Below are 26,620 nucleotides of genomic sequence, written 5' to 3'. Positions count from 1 at the left end.
AAACCCTAGAACAATGTGTCATAAAGCCAGATTAAAAAAAAAGGGTTAACACTATTTTGTAACATCTATCACTGTACTTCTTTTCCATAACACAAATGCAAAACTGAGTTGATTATTCCTGTCCACCAAGAACTTTTTAAAAATTCCTGAAAGAATTTTAGGTCCTGTTCAGAAAATATATGTATCTCCAACGAAATAATCCTAAATTCAATAGGTAAGTTAAACTGCATGCCATTATACTACTCCACCCTAAAAAATTTTCTCTTACCTCTCCTTTTTACTAAAGCTTATCCTTTCAAATTGCTGTTTAATTTCCAAATTAATTCTTCCACAGCTTCACATCACTCAGGTAACCTCTCAGTCTCTGAATTAAGGGACTCCCACCACCAGTTTCCGGCTGGAGATAGAACTTTTATTAAAAGTACGAAGTATGAGGTCAGCCAACAGGACCTGAGATTTGGGGCAAGTTCTTCAACGCTGGGAAACTTAGCTTTTTCATTTGAAAAATGACGTTTGATGCAGATTTCTAAAATTCCCTCAAATGTATAACGGTGATTTAAACATAACCAGAACTCTTGTTTGATATGGCAGTAGATTTTCTTAAGGGAAGCAATTTGGCAAGTTTTGCATCACCTGTCCCAAGCCCCTTATTGTGTGCACTTACGGAAAACTACTTAAGCTCCATTTTACTACCGAATTAACCGGTGGGGAGGTGGAGCGGGGGGCGGGGATGTTAACCTACATTTTAGCACTGGGGAGAATGGAACTGTTGCCCCTGCAAAAATCTACGAAAGGGACAACACTGCAACATACACCCAGGAAGCTTTCCAGAAGCAAAACCAAGGGATCTGTCAGGTGAAAAGTACGCCCCAGGTTGGTTTCACATGCTAACCACTGCCTGAGATCCCCTAAGGCCAGGCAGAAAACGCTTGTCTGTTCTTTTTTTCTTTGCAAATTTCAAATTCCTTCAACCCAAAGGCTTGGCTCCAAACCATGCTGTGGGAGCTAAACCGCCTCACCCGTTCTGAATGTGGAAACATGACTCCGCCTCGCCAACAACCGCAAGAGGGAGAAGCAGCTACAGGGAAGCCAGGTTAGGCCGGGCGCCTGTCTCGTCGGCCCCGCCCGGGAGTAGACCAGCCGGCGCAAGCCCCACGGCCCCGCGCGAAACCCTTAAGAGTCCACAGCCCACGCCGACGGCGGCGGGGTCAGGGCGGCGCGTCACGTGGCCCAACGGCGCAGCCAATCAGCGCAGCCCTCTGAGGTATTCAAATCGATGGCGGGGCCGACGGTTGTGGGAGGTTGCGCTGCCGCCGGCTTCTCGGGGGCTGAGTGTCGCCTTGCGCCGCCATGCCGGGCACCGGGCGCTGACAGACCTTCGGGCCCAGTGGGAGGAATGGAAAATCAGGGTGTGCCTCCCGGGCCTTATCGGGCCACCAGGCTGGTAAGACCGCGCGTGAACGAGACTGGCCAGCCGGGGTGATGGCTGCTTTTACGTGAGAACGTTTGTAGCTTTCCCTCGGGCGGAGGGATAGGTCCCAGAACCTCTTGGGTGGCTGAAGAGGAGAATGAGGGGAGTTCACGGATATCGCGGACCCTTGCAGGACACGCCTGTTCCCCTCCTTTGCTCCGGGCACCCCGGGTGGGCGCATCGGAGTCAGCTTCTGAAGCTACCCCTGTTCTTGGTGCTGTCGGCGTCCTCTGAAATGTCTTGGAATATTCTGAGTTTAGCCGCTCCGCACGCCTGATTTTCTACCCGCATAAGGATTCGAGAAGAGTTTTGAGTTCCAGTGCTTTGTAGGGTCAGACTGGGGGCAAGCCCGATTGTTTGTGACAGCTTCGTTTAGCCGGTCCTGTAGAATTTAATGCAGGATGTACCGACTGAATGCCACTCAGTAACAGCTATTTCATAACTAAGAATGTTTTAAATACCCATCAGGAACCACTGTTGGTAGTCACTGGATTTGTACTTGCATAGAGTGGCTTGTGTATTTGGATCATCAATCCAAGAGGATACTGTGCCACTGGTTATGTGACATTAGGAGAGTCACTTCTGTGAGCGTCAGTTTCCACCTTGGTAAACTACAGCTAATGATACATACCCAGGCTAAAAGATGTCCTAGAGTAGACATACTGTATGTGAAAGTGTGCTGTGATCTGTAGAATAACAAACAACTTATTCTCTGGATAAATTGCAGCTCAATATAAGTTTCTCGAATAATATATGAAATGTGGAAGTGTGGAAAGAAAAGAATACAGTTATTGTGTTTTCAGCCCTTAAATTCTGTGTTGTGATGTTGGGACCACATAGGTTAGATAAGTGGTAGCATAGCGAGTAGTAGCATAGTTGGGGTTACAAATCAGATTTCTTAACCTCTAATGTAAGATTTTTTAATTAAAAAGTTATATGTTTATTCTATACCACTCCCCGTAGACCTGCCACGAACCCAAAAGTTTGGGTAATTTGAAAACAGTTTTGGAAAGTGTATCTTTTGAAAATGTAGATATATCACAGCGTCATTAAACAAACAGTAGACTTAAAACTTAACTTACCGCATATGTTCTATGTAAATTATTGGGATCTTCACTAGTAAATATACTAAAGGTATATTAATACTTTAATGCTAAAGGTATTTTACCAATAAAACTATTGCCTGCAAAGAGTTTTGTTTGGCCTGCATAGTTAGTTATGAGTACAGGTTCTAGAGTCAATCCAATGCCTGGGTTTTAGCTGTGTGACCTTTGTCAAATTATTAAATATCTCTGTGCTTCATATTCCTTATCTGAAAATGGGATAGTAATAGTACCTATTCATAGAATTGTGAGAATTAAAGTGAAATAATGAGTGTAATGCATAATGTCTGACACAAATGCTACTATCATATTATTAATATTAGTTGAGGTTAAAGAAACAGGAAGAAACAGGAATAAATGCTTTCTCTGTTGAGGACTAAAGGCAGGTTCATTGTAGTTCTCCTTTATTCCTAGGTTTCCTAAGTAAGCCAACCAGCTAGTGAAGTGCTTGTAGTCCAAAACTATTACATAAAAATATTATTACAATACTAGAATTAATAAAAAGAAATCAGTATGGGATGTAAAATTTTCTTTAGCACAAATAAGACAAGTGATTTCTTCATGAATTTTAATGATTTAACAAGATGCGAATGAGAGAATTTTCTTTGTCTAATTAAAAAAAAATTTTTTCCTTTCTATTTGCAGTGGAATGAAGTTACCACATCGTTTCGAGCAGGAATGCCTCTAAGGAAACACAGGCAACACTTTAAAAAATATGGCAATTGTTTTACAGCAGGAGAAGCAGTAGACTGGCTTTATGACCTATTAAGAAATAATAGCAATTTTGGTCCTGAGGTTACAAGGCAACAGACTATCCAGCTATTGAGAAAATTTCTGAAGAACCATGTCATTGAAGATATCAAAGGCAAATGGGGATCAGAAAATCTTGATGACAACAGTCAGCTATTCAGGTACTAAACAAAGAAATAACTGCAAAACTGAATTACTTAACAATGAAGTTTCACTCCACTTCTAATACTTTTACTAAAACAGCAGCCTCTTCAGGGGAAGTAATATTTTCTGCAGAAAACTTACTGCTCTTAGTCCAATTAAAACCATTTAAAAGTTAAAGTTAGTTAAAGGTTATTGCTGCACAATTAAAAATTATAATAAAATAAGGAGTTGGGAGGAAAGAATGAGATAGTGTCACTTTTACATATTCTGAAAGCTCTGTCAAGGACAGAACATTATCAACCTTTAGTTTCATAGATTTAAGAATTACATGACAAGTTCTCACAGGTCCTTACCTTCAAGTGATATGTAATCTATATAATCTAAGAACACGTGATGAAATAAATAATAGCAAACTTTATATAATAACTAACAAAAGAAATATACCACAGGTTGATTTTTCTCTCTCGTACCTGGAGTTCTTGATTATATATCCCTTAAATTAGGTCTTTGAATTCTAATACCCATGTGTTTTTTTGTGGGGTTTTTTTGTTTTGTTTTGTTTTGTTTTTTGCGGTACGCGGGCCTCTCACCGTTGTGGCCTCTCCCGTTGCGGAGCACAGGCTCCGGACGCGCAGGCTCAGCGGCCATGGCTCACGGGCCCAGCCGCTCCGTAGCATGTGGGATCTTCCCGGATCGGGGCACAAACCCGTGTTCCCTGCATCGGCAGGCGGACTCTCAACCACTGCGCCACCAGGAAAGCCCCCCATGTTTTTTTACTCTGCAAAATTAGTACTTTTCAAATGAAATGTAGAAATTGATTCTTGCCTATGTGTCAAAGATGATATGTCATACAAGTAAACTGCAATAACAAGCATATGAATATCTTGTATAACACCCTACAAACCTTTCCTCTCTCTACTACTCATCAGTCACCTTTTGAGTTCCTATGCTGCTGCTCATCCTTTAGCTTTTACTGTCCTCAAGGTCCTAGGCTTGTCTACCCTTCACCTCTCTCCCTGGGCAATCTCATACCATGTCTCCACTTACTTTTCTTATGATTTTCAAACCTCCAACCCAAATACCTCTCCTGAGCTTTAGGCCCACTTTTGCCTATTAAACAGGCACTTCAAATATAGTATATGGAAAATCACTAACATCTCTTAACCTAAATTCTGACCTCTTATATCCATATCTGAATGAATGGCACAGTCTTCCCTGTAGTTACCTTCATTCTTTCCCTTCTCCCCTTTAAATATGATGTAATTATCAAACCATGTCTATCATGCTGCCTCAGTATTCTCTGATCTGTCTACTTCTCTTAATGAATGTTCTTTTCGTGAGACTACTATTCTCTCTTACCTGGAATTCTGCATAACTCTTCAACTAGTCTCTCTACCTCTAGTGCTTTTATAGTGGTAACAAAACTATGACGTAGTTAAAAATAAAGTATAACAAAAATGTGTAAGACCTTACTGGAGAAAATTATCAAATTGTACTTAAAATAATAAGTGGAGAAGGATATTCTGTTCATGAATGAAAAGACTTAGTGTCATAAAAATAAGTCACTTCTTCCCAAATTGATGTATAAATTCAGTGCATCTTCATTCAAAACCCCTACATAATTTTTTGTAGGATTTAACAAGCAGATTTTAGAGTTCATTTGATAATGTAAAGGTCCAAGTCAATTTTGAGGAAGAGAATTGCCTTACCTGATTATCTGGGCTTAATTAAATTTAAATTAAGACCATTAAGTGCTGAGAATATAAACCCTTACATATAAAGAAACTTGGTGTGAGTTATACATAAATTAAATACCTAAATATGAAAATAAAACTCTTCTGAAAGAATATAAGAAACTATTTTTAGGACAGAGGAATAAGAAAAAAACTTCTGAGGTGACTAAAAACTTATGCAAAAACTTGATGTATGTTAAAAGATACCATAGAGATATTGTTTATGTATATTTATTTAAAGTATGAAAACATGAACAAGAAGGAAATACACTAACTATAGGTTAATGATTTCCCTTAGGAAGAGAGAAATAGAATTAGCAAAGAATTTCTTTCATTAATAAAAAAGATAATGGGGCTTCCCTGGTGGTGCAGTGGTTAAGAATCCACCTGCCAGTGCAGGGGACACAGGTTCGAGCCCTGGTCCAGGAAGATCCCACATGCCGCGGAGCAACTAAGCCTGTGTGCCACAACTACTGAGCCTGCGCTCTAGAGCCTGCAAGCCACAACCACTGAGCCCACACGCTGCAACTACTAAAGCCCACGTGCCTAGAGCCCGTACTCTACAACAAGAGAAGCCACTGCAATGAGAAGTCTGCGCACCCCAATGAAGAGTAGCCTCCACTCGCCACAACTAGAGAAAGCCCACGCGCAGCAATGAAGACCCAACGTAGCCATTAATTAATTAATTAAATTTTAAAAATAATAATAAATTAAAAATTTTTTTAATTTAAAAAAATTTAAAAAGATAATGAAGTCTTGGTAAAATGTTAATAGTTGCATTGGTTGATGGTTACCTATGTGGATGTTGTTTTATATTATTTTCTGTACTTTTTTGTATCTTTGAAATACATACAGTTTACTAAAGAAAGCAGGAAACTATTAAAATTCTTTTAAAGGTTTAATGGGAAAATTAATTTATGTAGAAGATTCATTCCTTGATAATGTAAATAAATCCAGTTTTTTTAAGTTATTTTTAAGATAAATGGCACTAAAAGTTTGTTTATGATCTCACATTATTTAATTGCATATTATTCTTAAACCAGATTTCCTGCAAATTCTCCACTTAAAACTCTTCCACGAAGGCATCCAGAATTGAGAAAAAACAGAATAGAGAACTTTTCCAAAGATAAAGATAGTATTTTTAAATTACGAAACTTATCTCGGAGAACTCCTAAAAAGCATGGATTACATTTCTCTCAGGTAAAACATCCTTTACTAGTTTAAATATAATTACTACGTGCTTAACAATAGAATCATTAAAAGTGAATGATTAATATTTGAAGCCAATACTTGGAATCTCTTAACTATATTATATTCTAAAAATGTATGTGTAAATTTGTTTGGAACTCACAGAAACGAAAATAAAAATGGTAGTGGGACGTACTTGAAATAGTATTTGTATAATTTAAGCCTGTTTTGTTTTAAATTAATTTGAGGGTGGTGGAGGAAGCTGCAAAACCGAAAGCTCTATTACAATATATTGCATTATTTCTTCAAGTGACACCTTACAGCTCCACAATGGGCTGATACTAATAGAATTACTAAATATTAGAAATGGTGTCAGTTCATTATCTCCAAAATGTGAGCATACCATATTAAACCAAAGTAATTCTTTTTTCAGGAAAATGCAGAGAAAATGAACTGTGAAATAATCAATGAACATCAAGAAAACTCCATTGATAATAGAGAAATAAGCCAGAAAGATGTTGAAGAAGCTTGGAGATATGTTATTCTGATCTAGTAAGCTATAACTAAGCTATAAGCAAGTTCCTGAGGTGTTTAGAATGTTAATTTGATATTTTCATCAAGATATGCAGTTGAGGAAGAACAAATTAATTCGCAAAGCTTAGAATTTAACCTGTATATGTGTTTCTTAATAAATATTCTTGCAATAGTTCTGGTACAATAGAAGTAGAATGTTTTCAATATAATTTGCTTTTTCTTTGACTCAAAGTTGTAGCTCTAGTTTGGGGTCTATATTGGAATCCTGCAACGGTTATTAAGATATTTTAAAGTAAATACTAATACAAGTCTTAGAGGTTGATTTAAGAAAAATATTCCAAAAGCTTTGTTTGTTTTCCATTCAGACTCTTTCATATTTGTATTCTATTCCACTTATTTTATGGAGGAAAAACAGTTTGTATTCTTTCTCCTATTTAGCCTGCAAACAATTTTAGGTGTGTCATCCCTAGAAGAAGTCATAAATCCCAAGCAAGTAATTCCTCAATGTATAATGTACAACATGACCAATACAAGTAAGCACGGAGTAGTTATACTGCAAGACAAATCAGGTTGGTATCAATAAAAGAAGTTGGAATCATTTTAAACATGCTAACAAAGGTTGCAGCTATTGTGGGGATAAAGAGAGACCGAAATGTAGAAAGTAGAATACTTCAGTTGAGAGAACGTCAGGGAGACTACTGATTTATCAGAGGCGCTTTAGTAATCATAGTGGGCTAATTTTTAAATGAATATTATTCACACTTATTTTAGCTCTTAAGGTGGATTCCTGAATGATTTTTTTTTAATGACAGGGTTAAGCATCCAAAAGATATGCAAATATAATTAAAACTATTGATTAATCACATTTTATTGAGGACCTACAATGTGCCAGGCACTATGCTAAAGATTAGTGATGAGCAAGAGAGAAATGGTCCATGCCTTCCTGGAGCTTACATGAGAAGTTATATACAAATTTAAAGGGGTCAAGACATACATACAAAAACAAAGTAACACCCTATAAAATAAGTCAAAACTCTCATGAACAGTATTCTAAAGAAATCTGGCTTTGTATTATATATGTGTTTATATAATATATTGATTTCAGATATAAGATAGGAAAATTGGGGAAATAATTTAAGCCAGATGTATTGGAAAGCTTATAGGAAATGTATTAATAAATTTACTGAAAATGTTGGCTCATTTTTTTATAATCAATTGCTGTCTGTAGAATTAATTGACATGCATTACTTTGAGTTTCTTTTTGTGGGCAAGAACTTTGAGGGTTTAATTGTAGGAGCAAAAAAGTAAATGTTAAAACTTAAGAACTATGTTGTGTATGCTTGTAGCTTTGGACCAGTTGTATCTTTCATTACCTAAAATAACTTGATTATATGCTCTCCATCTAAGCTTTCTATTCTTTATAACTATTAACTTTTCAAGTCAAATGTATGTGTGGTTTTTGTGTTTGTGTCAAAAAAATGCTACACTTATGTGTCATGTTTCACATAGTGGCAATTGAAAGATTTTAAGCAAGCCTCACTGCGAAAGTACCTTAATATTCAAATATAGCTTGTTTCAATCATAGGTCTCACTCAAATCAGTAATATTCAAATAGCATAGCTAACTTTTTAAACTTGTATTGTAAAATACTGTCTTGGCCCTATGTCTTATTAAATATGTAATCATTTTTAATCCTGCTGGTACACATACGTGTGTGTGTGTGTGTGTATATATACACACATGTATGTATAATTATATAATATAATAAGTGTTAAGTTTTAAATATACTATCATCATAACTGTATGATTGAACACTATTAATTTTTTGTGTAGATGACCTTCCTCACTGGGTATTATCTGCCATGAAGTGCCTAGCAAATTGTAAGTTAAACAAACTGTGTGTGTGTGTGTGTGTGTATTATATTGATAAAATATTTAATAAGAAGCAAGGAATTATTTTTAATAATTTATAAAGTCCTGATAAAATTAAATTATATTCTTTCTGTTGATGTTTAAATGAATATCTAGTAGAACTGATTACACTTCTTTGCATGTGGAGTGTGTTATAGAGCCCTTAACTTTTTCTATGCAGATAGTGATTTTATAATCCAAGCCCGTCATTTATGACTCAGTTCTCATAAATCATAAAATCATAGGCTAGAGGATCTCAGAGGATTTTTAGGTATAATCTACATCAATTGCTTTAGTGAGTCCAGAGAGTTCAAATAGCAACTTCTAAGTAATGCAGCTGGTAAGTTGAAAGTTTCCGTCAGAAATGAAGTCTTATAAAACCCACTTCAGTCCCCTTGCCATTGTACACGGCTTCAACATTTGGTGTTTCATGACATGCTTCTACTCCATAGGATATATTAATGGGACTTTTATGTTTATGAAAAAAAATGGTCTGTCATTAATCAGATCATTTTTTAGCATTTCATTCTTCAAGTTTTTTCCATAGTGATCAGTGATAAGTGAGTTTTATAATTTAAGACCCTAGTTCTAGTACAAAACCCTAATTGCTCTCGAAAATCAGTTTTTAAAATATGCAGAGGTGTATGCTTCTAAATCATCAAAAGTTAAATTATATTTTAATAATTTTGTTACAAAAGTATTTTTCTAGTTTTTATAAAATTAGCATTTTGTTAATGTTCAGGATAAGTATATATTCCCTTGTTGTCCACTGGGTGTCAATATGACAAAATAACAGGATAACTAGCAATAAGTAAATAATATTAGTTATAGAAAAAAGTTATCAATTCAAGATAAAGATCTTGATCAGAAGCTAAAGATTTCTGAGATTCTCTTTCTACCTTCTCGCTACGTAACTGTCCTTCTCTCTCATACCTTGGCTCATGATTAGCAACTCAGATAGCATACTTCCAGGGATTTCTCTGATGCCCCATCTTTAGGGATTTGTTTCTTTTTCTTCTCAGTCCACATTACACATAAATGATACCAAGATATAGCTTACTAAATTCCAGTTTAACAACAATATGTCTAGCCAGAGGCAATATTAAGACTTTTACTTAACTTGTTTGTTATTTAATCCCCCACTGTAATCCTGTGACATACAGGAATCAAAGATCAGTATACTATTCATAATTTTTTTTCTAGAAGAGAAAACTAAGGCTTAGAAAGTCTTTTTTTCTGATACATAAGGAGCTATGTATTCAAACCTAGATTCTCTAACTGTAAATTCTGTGTTTTTAATTCCAGTAAAGTATTTTCTATCTTAGAAAACTTTTAATGATTATCAATTTTTTTATTCTACATATTAAGAATATTTCTTATATCCTCCTCAGAAAAATCGTCTATTTGTTCCACATAAAATCCTTATTAGCCTTTAAGCTATTAAGTGTGTATATGTGTGTTAACTTGAAAGATAACATAGTAACTCTCAAATCTGAGTGCATATCACCGTCGCTAGAGAAACTCAGCAAATATTCAGATTCAGTCGATTCAGTATGTCAGGATTTTTTTTTTTTTTTTTTTAAATCATGTCTCAGAAGATTCTTACAGCAAGATGCCCAGCTCCGTGTTAGGAAACTACTTAATTAGTGAACCAGAAGCAAACATTTCTAGATCAGTAATTCCTAGCTCCGTAGGAATTCTGATAGATTCTGGACTGTTTAGTGGAGATTATATATACTTTTAATATGTACACTGGATGATTCTGATTATGTAGTCCATGGACCACACTTTAAATGCTATTAAACCTCAAGATCCTGTGACTTGCTCTCGCTTTATACTGCTCTAGATTCTAATTTTAGCTTTGCCACCAAACCTCTTTTACCTTGAGAAAGTTGCTCTGAGCTTCAGTTTCCTCACCTGTAACATAAGATCAGAATTTATTTCTGAGGAAAATACTAATGAGTAGACATGATTATTTCAATAATGTTAAGCTAATGGAACAGCGATGTAAAGATATTATTTAAACTCATTCAGGGTATGCTTCACGTCAGGCAAAATTTAATCACAAAAATGTAAATTTACAAAAGACAATTTGAAAGAATTATTTGCATAATCCAAATAATCTTTGCTTTATAAAATGAATTGTGATAAAATCCCATTAAAATAAGCTGTCCTGATGCTTTTAAAATATATTTCAAATTTTGCTTTATATACAATTTTTCAGTCATATAAATATTAAAATTAAACAAAATGCTAATAGTTGCAGTGATTTCTAATGAAAAGATGGTGAGAAGGAATGAGATACGCACAACCCTTTAAATTTTTAAATTGTGACAATTTGTTAAACATAACTCCTTCATGAAATAAGTATATGTTTTATGCTTTTTATAAGTATCTTTAAAAACTATATTTAAAATAAATTATATTTCATCTTTTTTTTTTATTTTTTGCCTCTACTTAGGGCCAAGAAGTAATGATATGAATAATCCAACTTATGTTGGATTTGAACGAGATGTATTCAGAACAATTGCAGATTATTTTCTAGATCTCCCTGAACCTCTACTTACCTTTGAATATTATGAATTATTTGTGAACATTTTGGGTATGTATAGATTTTTATTTATTATTTAAATGTATTTTATTAGTTTCCAAGTCCCCCATAATTTAAAAGATCTAAAAGTATAGGTAAACATGAAGGTGGCAGGCTATAAATTATTTTAAACTTCAGGAATACTCTGGTTGTTGTTATGTTGTTTTCCAGTAATTCAAATATACCATTCCAACACCAATTCTCTACACCAATAGGGTGTCTTACAATTCAGTTCATTTCTGACACTAACTACCCAGCATTAACCCAGACCCCAAAAAGTTGAGGACAAAGTCTTTCAGCTCTGATACTAACTACCCAGTGCTAGCTCAGACCCCAGAGATCAAGGGCTCAGTTCCACAACGCTGCCCTCACTTCATTCACCAGCTGCAAATGAGGTCCTCAGGTTTACTGACATTTCTGCCTGGCTAACTACCAAGTTAGGGGTTCCCACAACCCCCTGAAGTTTAATAATTCACTGTAACGGCTCACAGAACTCTGGAAAGTGCTTTACTTAATGATTACCAGTTTATTATAAAGGATACAAGTCAGGAACAGCCAAATGGAAGAGATATATAGGGCAAGGAATGGGGGTAAGGGTTGTGCAGAGCTTCTATGTTCTCTCCAGGAATGTCATCCCCCACAAGCGTGTCCATGTATTCACCAACTGGTAAGCTCCCATAGCTGTGTTGTTTCAGAGTTTTAACTGAGATTTCATTACATAGGCATGGTTGATTAAATCATTGCTCATTGTTGACTAAGTCTGACCTCCACCAACCACCACTACCCCACCACCCCCTCCAGGGAGGTCTGAGGTAAGGCTAAAAGTTCCAACCTTCCAAGAAGGGCTAAGCCTAAGTCACCTCATTAGCATAAACTGAGGCTAGCTCTAATAGGCTCATTGTGAATAACAAAAGACTCCTGTCACTGGAAATTCCGTGGGGTTTAGGAGTTCTATACCAGGTACCAGAAACAAAAATGATATATATGTTTTATTAAACTACAGTTGTCTTATAATTAAGAATTTTCTAATACTTGTAGACTGAAAGTAGATATTTTTTCATGTATTTGACTGAATCCATTTAATTAGATTGTTGAAATAAATTTTAAAGTTATTTTCATCACAAGTTGGAAAACCTCGAGTCTTGCACTTTGTAACTGAATGTTGCATGTGTCCTATTAAGTGGCTTCTGAATTAAGCAACTGCTATTTGTACTATACTAACAATATGTACTATAGTGATGCTTTGTTTTTTTAACGTTACTCTTGTTTTTGTTTTATTTTTGTCCACTGTCATACAGTTGCATCTTAATTTTTGTTTCATTTCCTGGTAGTTGTTTGTGGCTACGTCACAGTTTCAGATAGACCCAGTGGGATACATAAAATCCAAGATGATCCACAGTCTTCAAAAATCCTTCACTTAAACAGTCTGAATTCCTTCAAATCAACTGAGTGTCTTCTTCTCAGTCTGCTTCATAAAGACAAAAACAAAGAAGAATCAGATACTACTGAGAGACTGCAGATAAGTGATCAAGGATTTCAAGAAAACTATGCTAAGAAAATGCAGCTAGTTAATTTAAAAAACAGAAGAGCCAGTGTTAATGACATAATGGGAGGAAGTTGTCATAATTTAATAGGCTTAAGTAGTATGCATGTTCTATCCTCTAGCATCAAACCAAGGTGCTATTCATTAGAAGGAATTATAGATTTACCAGGGAGTTCAAGTAAAGAGGTCTCCAGTGTCTTCCATCAATCTGTTCTGAACATAAAAGGACAAAATAATAAACAATTTTTAGAGTCTGAGACCAAACAGGAATCCCTAATGCATCTTCATTCAGAGGAAAGTATTCAAAAACCACTCTGTGTTGGTTTTAAAAGAACCTCTACTTTGACCGTTCAAGACCAAGAGGAGTTATGTAATGGAAAGTGCAAGTCAAAACAGCTTTGTAGATCTCAGAGTTTACTTTTAAGAAGTAGTACAAGAAGGAATAGTTATATTAATATGCCAGTGGCTGAAATTATCATGAAACCAAATCTTGGACAAGGCAGCACAAGTGTGCAAACAGCTATGGAAGGTGAACTCGGAGAGTCTAGTACCACAGTCAATAAAAGACTCTGCAAAAGTACAATAGAACTTTCAGAAAACTCTTTACCTCCAGCTTCCTCTATGTTGACTGGCACACAAAGTAAGGTTGATGCTTTCAACGCATGTAATGTTAACTTTTAGTGTTTACTAACCCTGTTTCACTTACCTGGCTTTTCTTCTCTGAAATTGCTTTACTTTTTCCCTCCAGAAGGAAAGTTTCATATTGTAAAAGACTTGTCATGGCATAACCAAGATTTATTCTACTTACCTAAAGCACTCCTTTTCTTTCCCTTAAATTGCACTTATTCTGAGTCACTTTATTTGTAATAAGTGAAGGATTTTCAATCCTTCATAATCCAATGGGTTATGAAGAAAATAATGAGTATCTTACCATGCTTTTGAAGAATGTGGAAATTTCTGGGAATAGTCAAACGAAATATTAAAATATTATTTTGCCTTCTTTATATAACTATATGCTGGTAGTATGAAAGCAGCTAGTGTCATTGATGATTTTTTTCTGGGGGGTAATTTGCCTTCTAGGTTTGCTACAACCTCATTTAGAGAGGGTTGCCATCGATGCACTACAGTTGTGTTGTTTGTTACTTCCCCCACCAAATCGTAGACGGCTTCAACTTTTAATGCGCATGATTTCGCGAATGAGTCAAAATGTTGATATGCCCCAACTTCATGATGCAATGGGTACAAGGTCACTGGTAAGTTGATTTCTTACGGAAAGATTAAGTCCAGTTCATAAACTGCACCGCACCCCCCCCCCCCGAAAAAAAAAAGAAAGAAAGAAGACCAAACCATCTAAGCATACTACTCAAGTGATGTCATGGTCTTGAAATCCTAGATTCTTGAGTTAAAAAAAGGCTTTTGAAAGTCTAACCTTTCCTAGCAGCAGAATACTGGTGCATTAATCCTTTGTGCCCAGTCTTTTATACTTTCACATCTTGATCTTTACCTAAGGACTTTGCCTATTCACTCACGCTGTATCACTTCATAGTGGTTAACTGTCAGACCATATTATATTGCCTAGAGCCAATTCTGTTTGGTGGGGAAGGAAGAGGAGATGTAGGCACTGTTGAAAGCCAAAGGGCACTATAACCCTGTGAAATAAAGAATTAATGGGAAATTCATGTGTAGTAAGTCAAAGTGTTTCAGATATTGTAGTAGTGGGAAAATTGTATTTGATGTGTTATGTGAATTAGGATAGCTTGTCATTGTGGGCAGGAAGTTGGGAGAGGTACTGTGAAGCAGTCTTAGGCTCCATATGAAGATGAGGGAAACAAGGCATTTATATGCAGATGTTGACTGGAAATGAACTCTTGAAATAGTATCTCTAATATCTCTTTCCCTCCCTCTCTTTATCTCTCTCTTCCTCTCTCTCTCTCTCTCTCTCTCTCTCTGTCTTTCTATAAAGAGCTGCCACTTCCTCAGAGCACAGCTTCAATTTACAGATTGTTCTTGTAGCAAGGAATCTGTAGCTAAGCTCCGTTCTTCCACTTATTAAGGACAGTTTTTTAATAAAACGACATACCTAATATAAAGAGGAAGAATTATTCTTAAGTAACTGTGGCATCATTAAAAAGCATAGGGAAGTTTGTAGGAAAAGATATTTAGAGAGATATGAGTAAGAAGGAGGTAATTTTGATTTTACACTTTTTGAGATTCAGGCTATAGAATATCTAAGTGAAATTTATCCTACAGACAGAAGGTTGGAAATGAATCTGGTGAAGAAATATTAGGGCAGAAAGTATATTTTTTGTAAAAGTGGTAGTTGAGGCTATAGGAGTAAATGAGTTCTATAAAGCTGAGCAAACAAAGAATAAAAGCTGAGGACTGAGCATTGGAAGAAGATAGGAAAACCTGCCAGGCATGTAGGAATAAAATCAAAAATATTTCAATTCAATAAATATGCTCACCATCTATTATGTGCAAAATACTTAAAATACAATTCTGATATTCAAATTATTTTAGAATGAGGTGTGTGAGTGTTTATGTGTGCGTGTGTACATGTGTGTGTCTTATATTTGGTGGGTTATATGGACATGAATGAGAGTAAATTAGTTTTGAAACACAAAATTTACCCCAGGATTTGAAGATTGTCATGATGGAATTGAAAAATACAATGTACTAATTGTTTTTAAAGACTAATAGAATAGCATTAAAAACTGTTTTCCAATTTCAAAAGATAAATGATGCCAACCTTGTAACCACTTGTGTTTATATATTCTCCTAATCTGTGCTTTTATGGGGTTAATTTAATAAGTCACTGTTCTCTAACAGTCTTTAAGCACCATATTTGTATGGTATTAATGGAACCTAGGTGTTTAGTGATAAAATTGAGACAAAACTGAAGAAAAAGCTAGGCCTTCTGTAATCATTTGGAATTTATATTAAGGAAATACTTAACAAGCACTATAAAAAAATTGGCATTTTATTCTTTCTAATGTAATAAGTTATTGTCCTCATTTTGTAAGCTGAAGTCTGCTTATCACTTTATCTCAATCCTTTAGCATAATACTACCTAGAAATTACTGGTATTCTAATTTATATAAAACCTTAAGTTTTTAAATTCACATCTTTTAACGTTTCTAGATGATACATACTTTCTCTCGGTGTGTGTTACGCTGTGCTGAAGAAGTAGATCTTGATGAGCTTCTTGCTGCACGATTAGTTTCTTTCTTGATGGATCATCAACAGGAAATTCTCCAAGTACCCTCTTACCTACAGACTGCAGTGGAGAAACATCTTGACTACTTAAGAAAGGGCCATGTATGTATTCTAAGTCTTAAAATTCTCTGCATTAGTCAGTTGTAAGTGGCAAACTCATCTCAAACTAGCCTAATCAGAAAGGGAGACTTTATCAGCTCACATAAATAACCTCCAAAAGTCAAGAATGTAGACAGAATATGGATATTCAAATAGCAATAGGACTGTTTCCATCCCTTCATCACTTATTTCCATTTCGGTCCTATATTTGAAAAATGGCTCCTTCACATGATTGGATATGGCTGATTAAAGCTCTTGAGTCATAGACTTATATTTGCCATCCAAAGGGAAAAAAAAACCATTCCTCACCTCCAATTTGAAAAGTTAATGGTATATACATAGAGTGGCCAAATCTAGATTAAATGCACATTCTTTAGGTGGTTGAGGGTGAGTGGGTTGAAGAGAGGGCCCATTCTCTGAGTGGCTCTACATAGATTAGAGAAGAATCTGTTCTTCACGAAAGGTAAGGATGGTTGGAGTAGAATGGGAAGAACTTTTATAAGGAGAGAAGGAATCTAAGCAACCAAAAACAACAGATGTCTGCTATATTCAGTCCTTAGCTGCCCAACACACATATTCATATTTCTTCCTATACATACTATTCTAATATTGCCATGACTTACTGTAATTATAACTATCCCCTACAATTCTTTCTCTTGTCTACATATTTTTTTTTTTCCTACAGCAGGTCCTAATTGGTCATCAATTTTATACACATCAGTGTATACATATCAATCCCAATTGCCCAATTCATCACACCACCACTCCACCCCCCCACCGCTTTCCCCCCTTAGTGTCCATACATTTGTTCTCTACATCCATGTCTCAATTTCTTCCCTGAAAACCGGTTCATCTGTACCATTTTTCTAGGTTCCACATATATGTGCTAACATACGATATTTGTTTTTCTCTTTCTGACTTACTTCACTCTGTATGACAGTCTCTAGATCCATCCACATCTCTACAAATGGCCCAATTCCATTCCTTTTTATGGCTGAGTAATGTTCCATTGTATATATGTACCACATATTCTTTATCCATTCATCTGTCGATGGGCATTTACATTGCTTCCATGACCTGGCTATTGTAAATAGTGCTGCAATGAACACTGGGGTGCATGTATCTTTTTGAATTATGCTTTTCTCTGGGTATATGCCCAGTATTGGCATTGCTGGATCATATGGTAATTCAATTTTTAACTTTTTAAGGAACCTCCATACTGTTCTTCATAGTGGCTGTATCAATTTACATTCCCACAAACAGTGCAAGAGGGTTCCCTTTTCTCCACACCTTCACCAGCACTTGTTCTTTGTAGATTTTCTGATGATGCCCATTCTAACTGTTGTGAGGTGATACCTCATTGTAGTTTTGATTTGCATTTCTCTAATAACTAGTGATGTTGAGCAGCTTTACATGTGCTTCTTGGCCATCTGTATCTCTTCTTTGGAGAAATGACTGTTTAGGTCTTCTGCCCATTTTTGGATTGGGTTGTTTGTTCTTTTTAATATAGAGCTGCATGAGCTGTTTATATACTTTGGAGATTAATCCTTTCTCCGTTGATTCGTTTGCAAATATTTTCGCCCATTCTAAGGGTTGTCTTTTCGTCCTGTTTATGGTTTCCTTTCCTGTGCAAAAGCTTTGAAGTTTCATTAGGTCCCATGTGTTTATTTTTGTTTTTATTTTCATTACTGTAGGAGGTAGATCAAAAAAGATCTTGCTGTGATTTATGTCAAAAAGTGTTCTTCCTATGTTTTCCTCTAAGAGTTTGATAGTATCCAGTCTTACATTTAGGTCTCTAATCCATTTTGACTTTATTTTTGTGTATGGTGTTAGGGAGTACTCTAATTTCATTCTTTTACATGTGGCTGTCCAGTTTTCCCAGCACCACTTATTGAAGAGATTGTCTTTTCTCCATTGCATGTCCTCGCCTCCTTTGTCATAGATTAGTTGACCATAGGTGCGTGGGTTTATCTCTGGGCTTTCTATCTTGTTCCACTGATCTATGTTTCTGTTTTTGTGCCAGTACCATATTGTCTTGATTACTGTAGCTTTGTAGTATAGTCTGAAGTCAGGGAGTCTGGTTCCTCCAGCTCTGTTTTTTTCCCTCAAGACTGCTCTGGCTATTTGGGGTCTTTCGTGTCTCCAACCAAATTTTAAGATTTTTTGTTCTAGTTCTGTAAAAAATGCCATTGGTAATTTAATAGGGATTGCATTGAATCTGTAGATTGCTTTGGGTGGTATAGTCATTTTCACAATATTGATTCTTCCAATCCAAGAACATGGTATATCTCTCCATATGTTGGTATCATCTTTAATTTCTTTCATCAGTGTCTTATTATACTTTTCTGCATATAGGTCTTTTGTCTCCCTAGGTAGGTTTATTCCTAGGTATTTTATTCTTTTTGTTGCAATGGTAAATGGGAGTGTTTGCTTAATTTCTCTTTTAGATTTTTCATCATTAGTGTATAGGAATGCAAGAGATTTCTGTGCATTAATTTTGTATCCTGCAACTTTACCTAATTCATTGATTAGCTCTAGTAGTTTTCTGGTGGCATCTTTAGGATTCTCTATGTATAGTATCATGTCATCTGCAAACAGTGACAGTTTTACTTCTTATTTTCCAGTCTGTATTCCTTTTATTTCTTTTTCTTCTCTGATTGCCGTGGCTAGAACTTCCAAAACTATGTTGAATAATAGTGGCGAGAGTGGACATCCTTGTCTTGTTCCTGATCTTATAGGAAATGCTTTCAGTTTTTCACCATTGAGAAGGGTGTTTGCTGTGGGTTTGTCGTACATGACCTTTATTATGTTGAGGTAGGTTCCCTCTATGCCCACTTTCTGGAGAGTTTTTATCATTAATGGGTTTTGAATTTTGTCAAAAGCTTTTTCTGCATCTATTGAGATGATCATATGGTTTTTATTCTTCAGTTTGTTAATATGGTATATCACATTGATTGATTTGTGTATATTGAAGAATCCTTGCATCCCTGGGATAAATCCCACTTGACCATGGTGTATGATCCTTTTAATGTGCTGTTGGATTCTATTTGCTAGTATTTTGTTGAGGATTTTTGCATCTATATTCATCAGTGATATTGGTCTGTAATTTTCTTTTTTTGTAGTATCTTTGTCTTGTTTGGGTATCCGGGTGATGGTGGCCTCATAGAAGGAGTTTGGGAGTGTTTCTTCCTCTGCAATTTTTTGTAAGAGTTTGAGAAGGATGGGTATTAGCTCTTCTCTAAATGTTTGATAGAATTCACCTGTGAAGCCATCCGGTCCTGGACTTTCGTTTGTTGGAAGATTTTTAATCACAATTTCAATTTCATTACTTGTGATTGGTCTGTTCATATTTTCTATTTCTTCCTGTTTCAGTCTTGGAAGATTATACCTATCTAAGAATTTGTCCATTTCTTCCAGGTTGTCCATTTTATTGGCATAGAGTTGCTTGTAGTAGTTTCTTAACGATGCTTTGTATTTCTGTAGTGTCTGTCGTAACTTCTCCTTTTTCATTTCTAATTTTATTGATTTGAGTCCTCTCTCTCTTTTTCTTGTTGAGTCTGGCTAATGGTTTATCAATTTTGTTTATCTTCTCAAAGAACCAGCTTTTAGTTTTATTGATCCTTGCTATTGTTTTCTTTCTTTCTATTTCATTTATTTCTGCTCTGATCTTTATGATTTCTTTCCTTCTGCTAACTTTGGCTTTTGTTTGTTCTTCTTTCTCTAGTTCCTTTAGGTGTAAGGTTAGATTGTTTGAGATTTTTCTTGTTTCTTGAGGCAGGCTTGTATAGCTATAAACTTCCCTCTTAGAACTACTTTTGCTGCATCCCATAGGTTTTGGATCGTCATGTTTTCATTGTCATTTGTCTCTAGGTATTTTTTGACTTCCTCTTTGATTTCTTCAGTGATCTCTTGGTTATTTAGTAATGTAGTGTTTAGCCTCCATGTGTTTGTGTTTTTTACGTTTTTTTCCCTGTAATTTATTTGTAATCTCATAGTGTTGTGATCAGAAAAGATGCTTGATATGATTTCAATTTTCTTAAATTTACTGTGCCCTGATTTGTGACCCAAGATGTGATCTATCCTGGAGAATGTTCCGTGCGCACTTGAGAAGAAAGTGTAATCTGCTGTTTCTGGATGGAATGCTTATAAATATCAATTAAATATATCCGGTCTATTGTGTCATTTAAAGCTTCTGTTTCCTTATTTGTTTTCATTTTGGATGATCTGTCCATTGGTGTAAATGGGGTGTTTAAGTCCCCCACTATTATTGTGTTACTGTCGATTTCCTGTTTTATAGCTGTTAGCAGTTGCCTTATGTATTGAGGTGCTCCTATGTTGGGTGCATATATATTTATAATTGTTATATCTTCTTCTTGGATTGGTCCCTTGATCATTATGTAATGTCCTTCCTTGTCTCTTGCAACAATCTTTATTTTAAAGTCTACTTTATCTGATATGAGTATTGCTACTCCAGCTTTCTTTTGATTTCCATTTGCATGGAATATCTTTTTTCCATCCCCTCACTTTCAGTCTGAATGTGTCCCTGGGTCTGAAGTGGGTCTCTTGTATACAGCATATAGATGGGTCTTGTTTTTGTACCCATTCTGCAAGCCTGTGTCTTTTGGTTGGAGCATTTAATCCATTCACGTTTAAGGTAGTTATCGACATGTATGTTCCTATGACCATTTTCTTAATTTTGGGAGGTTTGTTTTTGTAGGTCCTTTTCTTTTGTGTTTCCCACTTAGAGAAGTTCCTTTAGCATTTGTTGTAGAGCTGGTTTGGTGGTGCTGAATTCTCTTAGCTTTTGCTTGTCTGTAAAGCTTTTGATTTCTCCATCGAATCTGAATGAGATCATTACCAGGTAGAGTAATCTTGGTTGTAGGTTCTTCCCTTTCATCACTTTTAAGTATATCATGCTACTCCCTTCTGGCTTGTAGAGTTTCTCTTGAGAAATCAGCTGTTAACCTTATGGGAGTTCCCTTGTATGTTATTTGTCAGTTTTCCCTTGCTGCTTTCAGTAATTTTTCTTTGTCTTTAATTTTTGCCAGTTTGATTTCTATGTGTCTCGACGTGTTTCTCCTTGGGTTTATCCTGTATGGGACTCTCTGTGCTTCCTGGACTTGGGTGGCTATTTCCTTTCCCATGTTAGGGAAGTTTTCAACTATGATCTCTTCAAGTATTTTCTCGGGTCCTTTCTCTCTCTCTTCTCCTTCTGGGACCCCTATAATGCGAATGTTGTTGCATTTAATGTTGTCCCCGAGGTCTCTTAGGCTGTCTTCATTTTTTTTTCATTCTTTTTTCTTTATTCTGTTCCGCATCAGTGAATTCCACCATTTTGTCTTCCAGGTCACTTATCCATTCTTCTGCCTCAGTTATTCTGCTATTGATTCCTTCTAGTGTAGTTTTCATTTCAGTTATTGTATTGTTCATCTCTGTTTGTTTGTTCTTTAATTCTTCTAGGTCTTTGTTAAACATTTCTTGCATCTTCTCCATTTTTTCCCCCATTCTTTTTCCGAGATCTTGGATCATCTTCACTACCATTATTCTGAATTCTCTTCTGGAAGTTTGCCTATCTCCACCTCATTTAGTTGTTTTTCTGGGGTTTATCTTGTTCCTTCGTCTGGTACATAGCCCTCTGCCTTTTCATCTTGTCTGTTTTTGTGAATGTGGTTTTTGTTCCACAGGCTGCCGGATTGTAGTTCTTCTTGCTTCAGCTGTCTACCCTCTGGTGGATGAGGCTATCTAAGAGGCTTGTGCAAGCTTCCTAATGGGAAGGACTGGTGGTGGGTAGAGCTGACTGTTGCTCTGGTGGGCAGAGCTCAGTAAAACTTTAATCCACTTGACTGCTGATGGGTGGGGCTGGGTTCCCTCCCTGTTGGTTGTTTGGCCTGAGGAGACCCAACACTGGAGCCTACCTGGGCTCTTTGGTGGGGCTAATTGTGGACTCTGGGAGGGCTCGCACCAAGGAGTACTTCCCAGAACTTCTGCTGCCAGTGTCCTTGTCCCCAGGGTGAGCCACAGCCACCGCCCACCTCTGCATGAGACCCTCCAACACTAGCAGGTAGGTCTGGTTCAGTCTCCCCTGGGATCACTGCTCCTTCCCCTGGGTCCCAATGTGCACACTACTTTGTGTGTGCCCTCCAAGAGTGGAGTCTCTGTTTCCCCCAGTCCTGTCGAAGTCCTGCAATCAAATCCCACTAGCCTTCAAAGTCTGATTCTCTAGGAGTTCCTCCTCCCATTGCCAGACCCCAAGGTTGGGAACCTGACGTGGGGCTCAGAACCTTCACTCCAGTGGGTGGACTTCTGTGGTATAAGTGTTCTCCAGTCTGTGAGTCACCCACCCAGCAGTTATGGGATTTGTTTTTACTGTGATTCCGCCCCTCCTACCATCTCATTGTGGCTTCTCCTTTTTTCTTTGGATGTGGGGTATCTTTTTTGGTGAGTTCCAGTGTCTTCCTGTCAATGATTGTCCAGCAGCTAGTTGTGATTCTCGTGTTCTCTCAAGAGGGAGTTAGAGCACGTCCTTCTACTCTGCCATCTTGGTTCCTAATCACCTTGTCTACAGATGTTATGGGCCCTGCCCATGCTCTTACATCTCAAAAATAGTAGATGAACCCTTTATTACCATTTCAGAACGTTAATGTTTTAAGATGAATTAAAATATCACTTTGTTAATGTTTTGTAGTTAAAAGAATAAAATCCATGGTTATTGGTTCTAATGGTGTTAGCTACCTTTATTTAATACTTGTGTGCTAAGCATTTTATATACATTATCTCACGTACATTCACATTTTACAGGTGAGGAGACAGACCAAGACCAGTTTAAATAACTTTCTGATGGTTATAAAGCTAGTAGGTTGTAGGGCTGGGATTGAGACCCTACTGACTTATTGCTACTCTGCTGCATAATACAGTTTTCTTAAAGTGTTGAATGTTTGGTGGCAAAATAATAGGTATTAAAACCCATCAGAAGAACCCTTTACCAAATAGGAACATGACCAGAATTAATAGATTTGACTGTATGTATCATTTTGTTCATTACAGATTAAAAATCCTGGAGATGGAGTGATTGCTCCTTTGCCAACTTATTCATACTGTAAACAAATTAGTGCTCAGGAGTTTGATGAACAAAAAGTTTCTACCTCTCAAGCTGCAGTTGCAGAACTTTTAGAGAATATTATTAAAAATAAGAGTTTGCCTGTGAAGGAGAAAAGGAAAAAACTAAAACAGGTAAGGGAATGAACAAGTTTCAATCGTAAATATTTTCTAATATGCTATTGCTGATTGTTATTTAATGACATTTAGAATCGAATTTCTCATTTTAATATTTTGAATTTTAAATATCATATATGTAGGCTATGTATGACTACCTGCCTGGTTTTACTCTGTCCTGAAATTTTCATAATAACCATAATAACAGATACTCTCCTTTACTTCCAGTGTTTTATGTTTAAAGCATGCATTACCCTGGGAAAATAATTATAAACTTAGGACTATAATATGTAACTTTTAGTGACTCATCATTACCATTTAGAATTTTTAGCTCTACATCAAAACCCTGTAGCCACATGATTCTGGCAAGTCCAATTCCTGGTCTGAGACACTCAAAGAAGTACGAAATGTACTAACTAGATCCTTGCGACCTTCATAGGCTTTACCAATGAGAAGGAAGAACATCTGGAATTTAGGAGAATTAACAGCAGAAGAGAATCCTAGATGTTAATGCTAACTGGAATCTAAGAAATATTACAGGGTACCTTTCATGTGTGAGAAAGTGGAGGGAGAAGCAAGAATAAAGTGAAAGGATACTGATCTCTGTAATACATCTTTGAGAAAAGCACTGAATCCTTATAAAATGTTGACCAGTGGCTTCAGCTCAGATAATAATGTTAAATACCCTCTAATTCCTCACCTCATTTTTAAGTTTCAGAAGGAATATCCCTTGATATATCAGAAAAGATTTCCAACCTCTGAAAGTGAAGCAGCACTTTTTGGTGACAAACCTACAATCAAGCAACCAATGCTAATTTTAAGAAAACCAAAGTTTCGTAGTTTAAGATACTAATTGAATTGAAAATTATGTAATACTTGTGGAACTTTGGTAAGTGAAGCCATATCTAAGAATTCAGCTACTAAAAAGGAAGTCTCTTTATCAATAAGGTTTTTCTAAATAGAACATTATGTAACGAAGTGCCAAAATAGTTTTCATCAATGTGAAACTGCTGAGAAACTAGTGAATCTCAATGGAGAGCAAGTGACAATAGGTGATACCAAATATTTTCATCAGAAATAATCTTTTGTTTTTTATACAACTATCTGGAAAAGCTATCATAATGTGTGCTAAAGTTTCATTTACTTGAATTTTGAAAAATGACATTTGCTCTTCAAGATTAAGCTGTAATTCTTTAAAAAAAAAAACTTATCTGCATGTGCTTATGGATGTTAGCTTAAAGAACTAGTTGTTTAGGATTACTTTTGTTTCTAAGTGTAAGAATGTGAAGAATATTTGAAAATTCAATGAATTAATTTTCAACTGCTAAATATTGCACTCATATGTTCTTTTGCTACTTTTTATCTATTTATATATGTATGTGTTTTTAAAATATGAATATATATTATAAGACTTTGGTTTGCCTTAAACATTTACCCTAACTGCTTCAGTCATTCATTTTTTCAATAAATATCTTTTGCATTCTTATCTTCATGAATCTACTAGAATATAAAGATATGAAAGAAGTATAAGGCAATCACGTATTCATTTAAAAGATATTTATTTAGCAACTACTATGTGCCTTTCATTCTTCAAGATGTGGAGAGAAAATGACGAATAAACCAGAAAACCTCTTCCCTAAAGTATTTGCTTTCTAATCAAGGGAGATATACCTACCAGATACTTAAAAAAACAATACACCCCCTGAAATCAAGTCATGAGGATTCATTCAACTGAAGACTAACCTTTTTAATTATGCAACAATTTCCTAAGCTAGTGTTTTCAAATTGTTGCATAATAGAATCACCTGGAGAGTTTTAAAATAATACATGCTCAGGCCCTACCTTATACTGATTAAATCAAAATTTTAAGGGATGGCATATAGGCCTCAGTATTTTTTAAACTCTCTAGGTGATTCCAATATTCAGCCACCTTTGAGAATCAGTGCCCTAAATACTTTTTATAAATAAAATGTCAAGCTGGTTTCACACTGGCTTTATTATTTCATTGGAAGAAAATGCCAAGTGTAAATCCCTCTCATCTTAATAGAAGGTTCTACAAATTTCTGCTTGACTAACTGCGTACAAACTTGAAGCAGCTATTCTTCCACATTTTTATGAAGATTATTTAATATCTATTTGGTAAGTGTAAAGATATACATAATGCCTGGGATGTAATAGACACTTATTGTTCAATGACTGTTTTGATTTTTCAGTGTCATGTTGTACTGTAAAATGACAATGTTCCATTTGAAATTAATATTTTTATTAAAAATATGGACAGAAAATAACTATATCTTTTGCCCAGAAACCTTAGCTATAAAAATATTGAAGCGAATTACAATTCTTCCCAAGGTGTTTGTATACTAAAAGTTTTTCTGTTTAAAGGTATGTAATAATGTGAATTATGTTGCATATTGAGATAAAAACTGTTGTGGGTTTTATAACAATTTAATTTTATATTTATTGATTGATATTAAATATATAAATATTATAAAGACATATAAATTTTGATCTCCCTTAATGTGCCGCAATTGAGGTTACAAAATACATGATGTAACACTTTAATAATGTGAACTCTGAAGTCAGATTTGAATCCTACTGTGCTGTTTAGTGTGTAACCTGAGACAGGTTATTTAACTTCTCTAAATCCCAGTTTTCTTATCTGTACAATAAAGATTATAATAGTACCTGTTCCTTAGGATTGTTGTGAGTATTAAATAGAATAATTTGTGAGAAGTTTTTAGCACAATGTCTAGTATAGAATAGGCACTCTATTAAATGTTAGAAATTAATACTAGAAATACCTAGAATTATAACAATAGAAGAGATCTTAGCAAAAATACAGTCCTCTCAATTGCTTTGAGCAGAAAGGAACCAAAACAAAATTGTGAACAACTGGTGAGTCTTATTAAACTATTTTTTAGTCATGAAACACAGCTTCTGATTGTACATACTGGTTGAAAATACCTGGTCTAATATAATGAGAAAATTTGATGAGGAAGGAAAGCATTAATATCTTCAGAAGCAATATCCTTGAATATGTGAAAGCATACAGGACACATTACACAAATAGAAGCCTTATTAACCTTTGGCTAGAGCATGGACAGATACCGTTGTATCAGAAAA

The 26,620-nt window shown here is 35.7% G+C and overlaps 1 protein-coding gene across 2 annotated transcripts; it reads left to right on the top strand.

Moving 5' to 3' along the window:
* The first annotated feature begins 1,335 nt into the window (after window positions 1-1,335).
* DEPDC1 (DEP domain containing 1) lies at window positions 1,336-25,297 on the top strand. 2 transcript variants are annotated; one of them, XM_060005880.1, is made up of 12 exons: window positions 1,336-1,444; window positions 3,220-3,485; window positions 6,245-6,401; window positions 6,823-6,941; window positions 7,362-7,492; window positions 8,757-8,804; window positions 11,296-11,436; window positions 12,756-13,607; window positions 14,048-14,220; window positions 16,109-16,285; window positions 23,327-23,512; window positions 24,207-25,297. In XM_060005880.1, exons 1-12 carry the CDS (start codon window positions 1,397-1,399, stop codon window positions 24,345-24,347), a joined length of 2,439 nt encoding a protein of 812 aa, XP_059861863.1. In that variant the 5' UTR covers window positions 1,336-1,396; the 3' UTR covers window positions 24,348-25,297. The 2 variants fall into 2 exon arrangements, with proteins under 2 accessions (XP_059861863.1, XP_059861854.1); XM_060005871.1 differs by lacking the exon at window positions 12,756-13,607 and having other exon boundaries at window positions 1,337-1,444.
* The last annotated feature ends 1,323 nt before the right edge of the window (window positions 25,298-26,620 follow it).

This window comes from Delphinus delphis, chromosome 1, assembly GCF_949987515.2.
Source record: "Delphinus delphis chromosome 1, mDelDel1.2, whole genome shotgun sequence".
In the NCBI taxonomy this organism is placed as follows: Eukaryota; Metazoa; Chordata; class Mammalia; order Artiodactyla; family Delphinidae; genus Delphinus; species Delphinus delphis.
The sequence above is the reverse complement of the archived record's forward strand: the minus strand, read 5'-3'. Positions and strand labels throughout refer to the sequence as shown.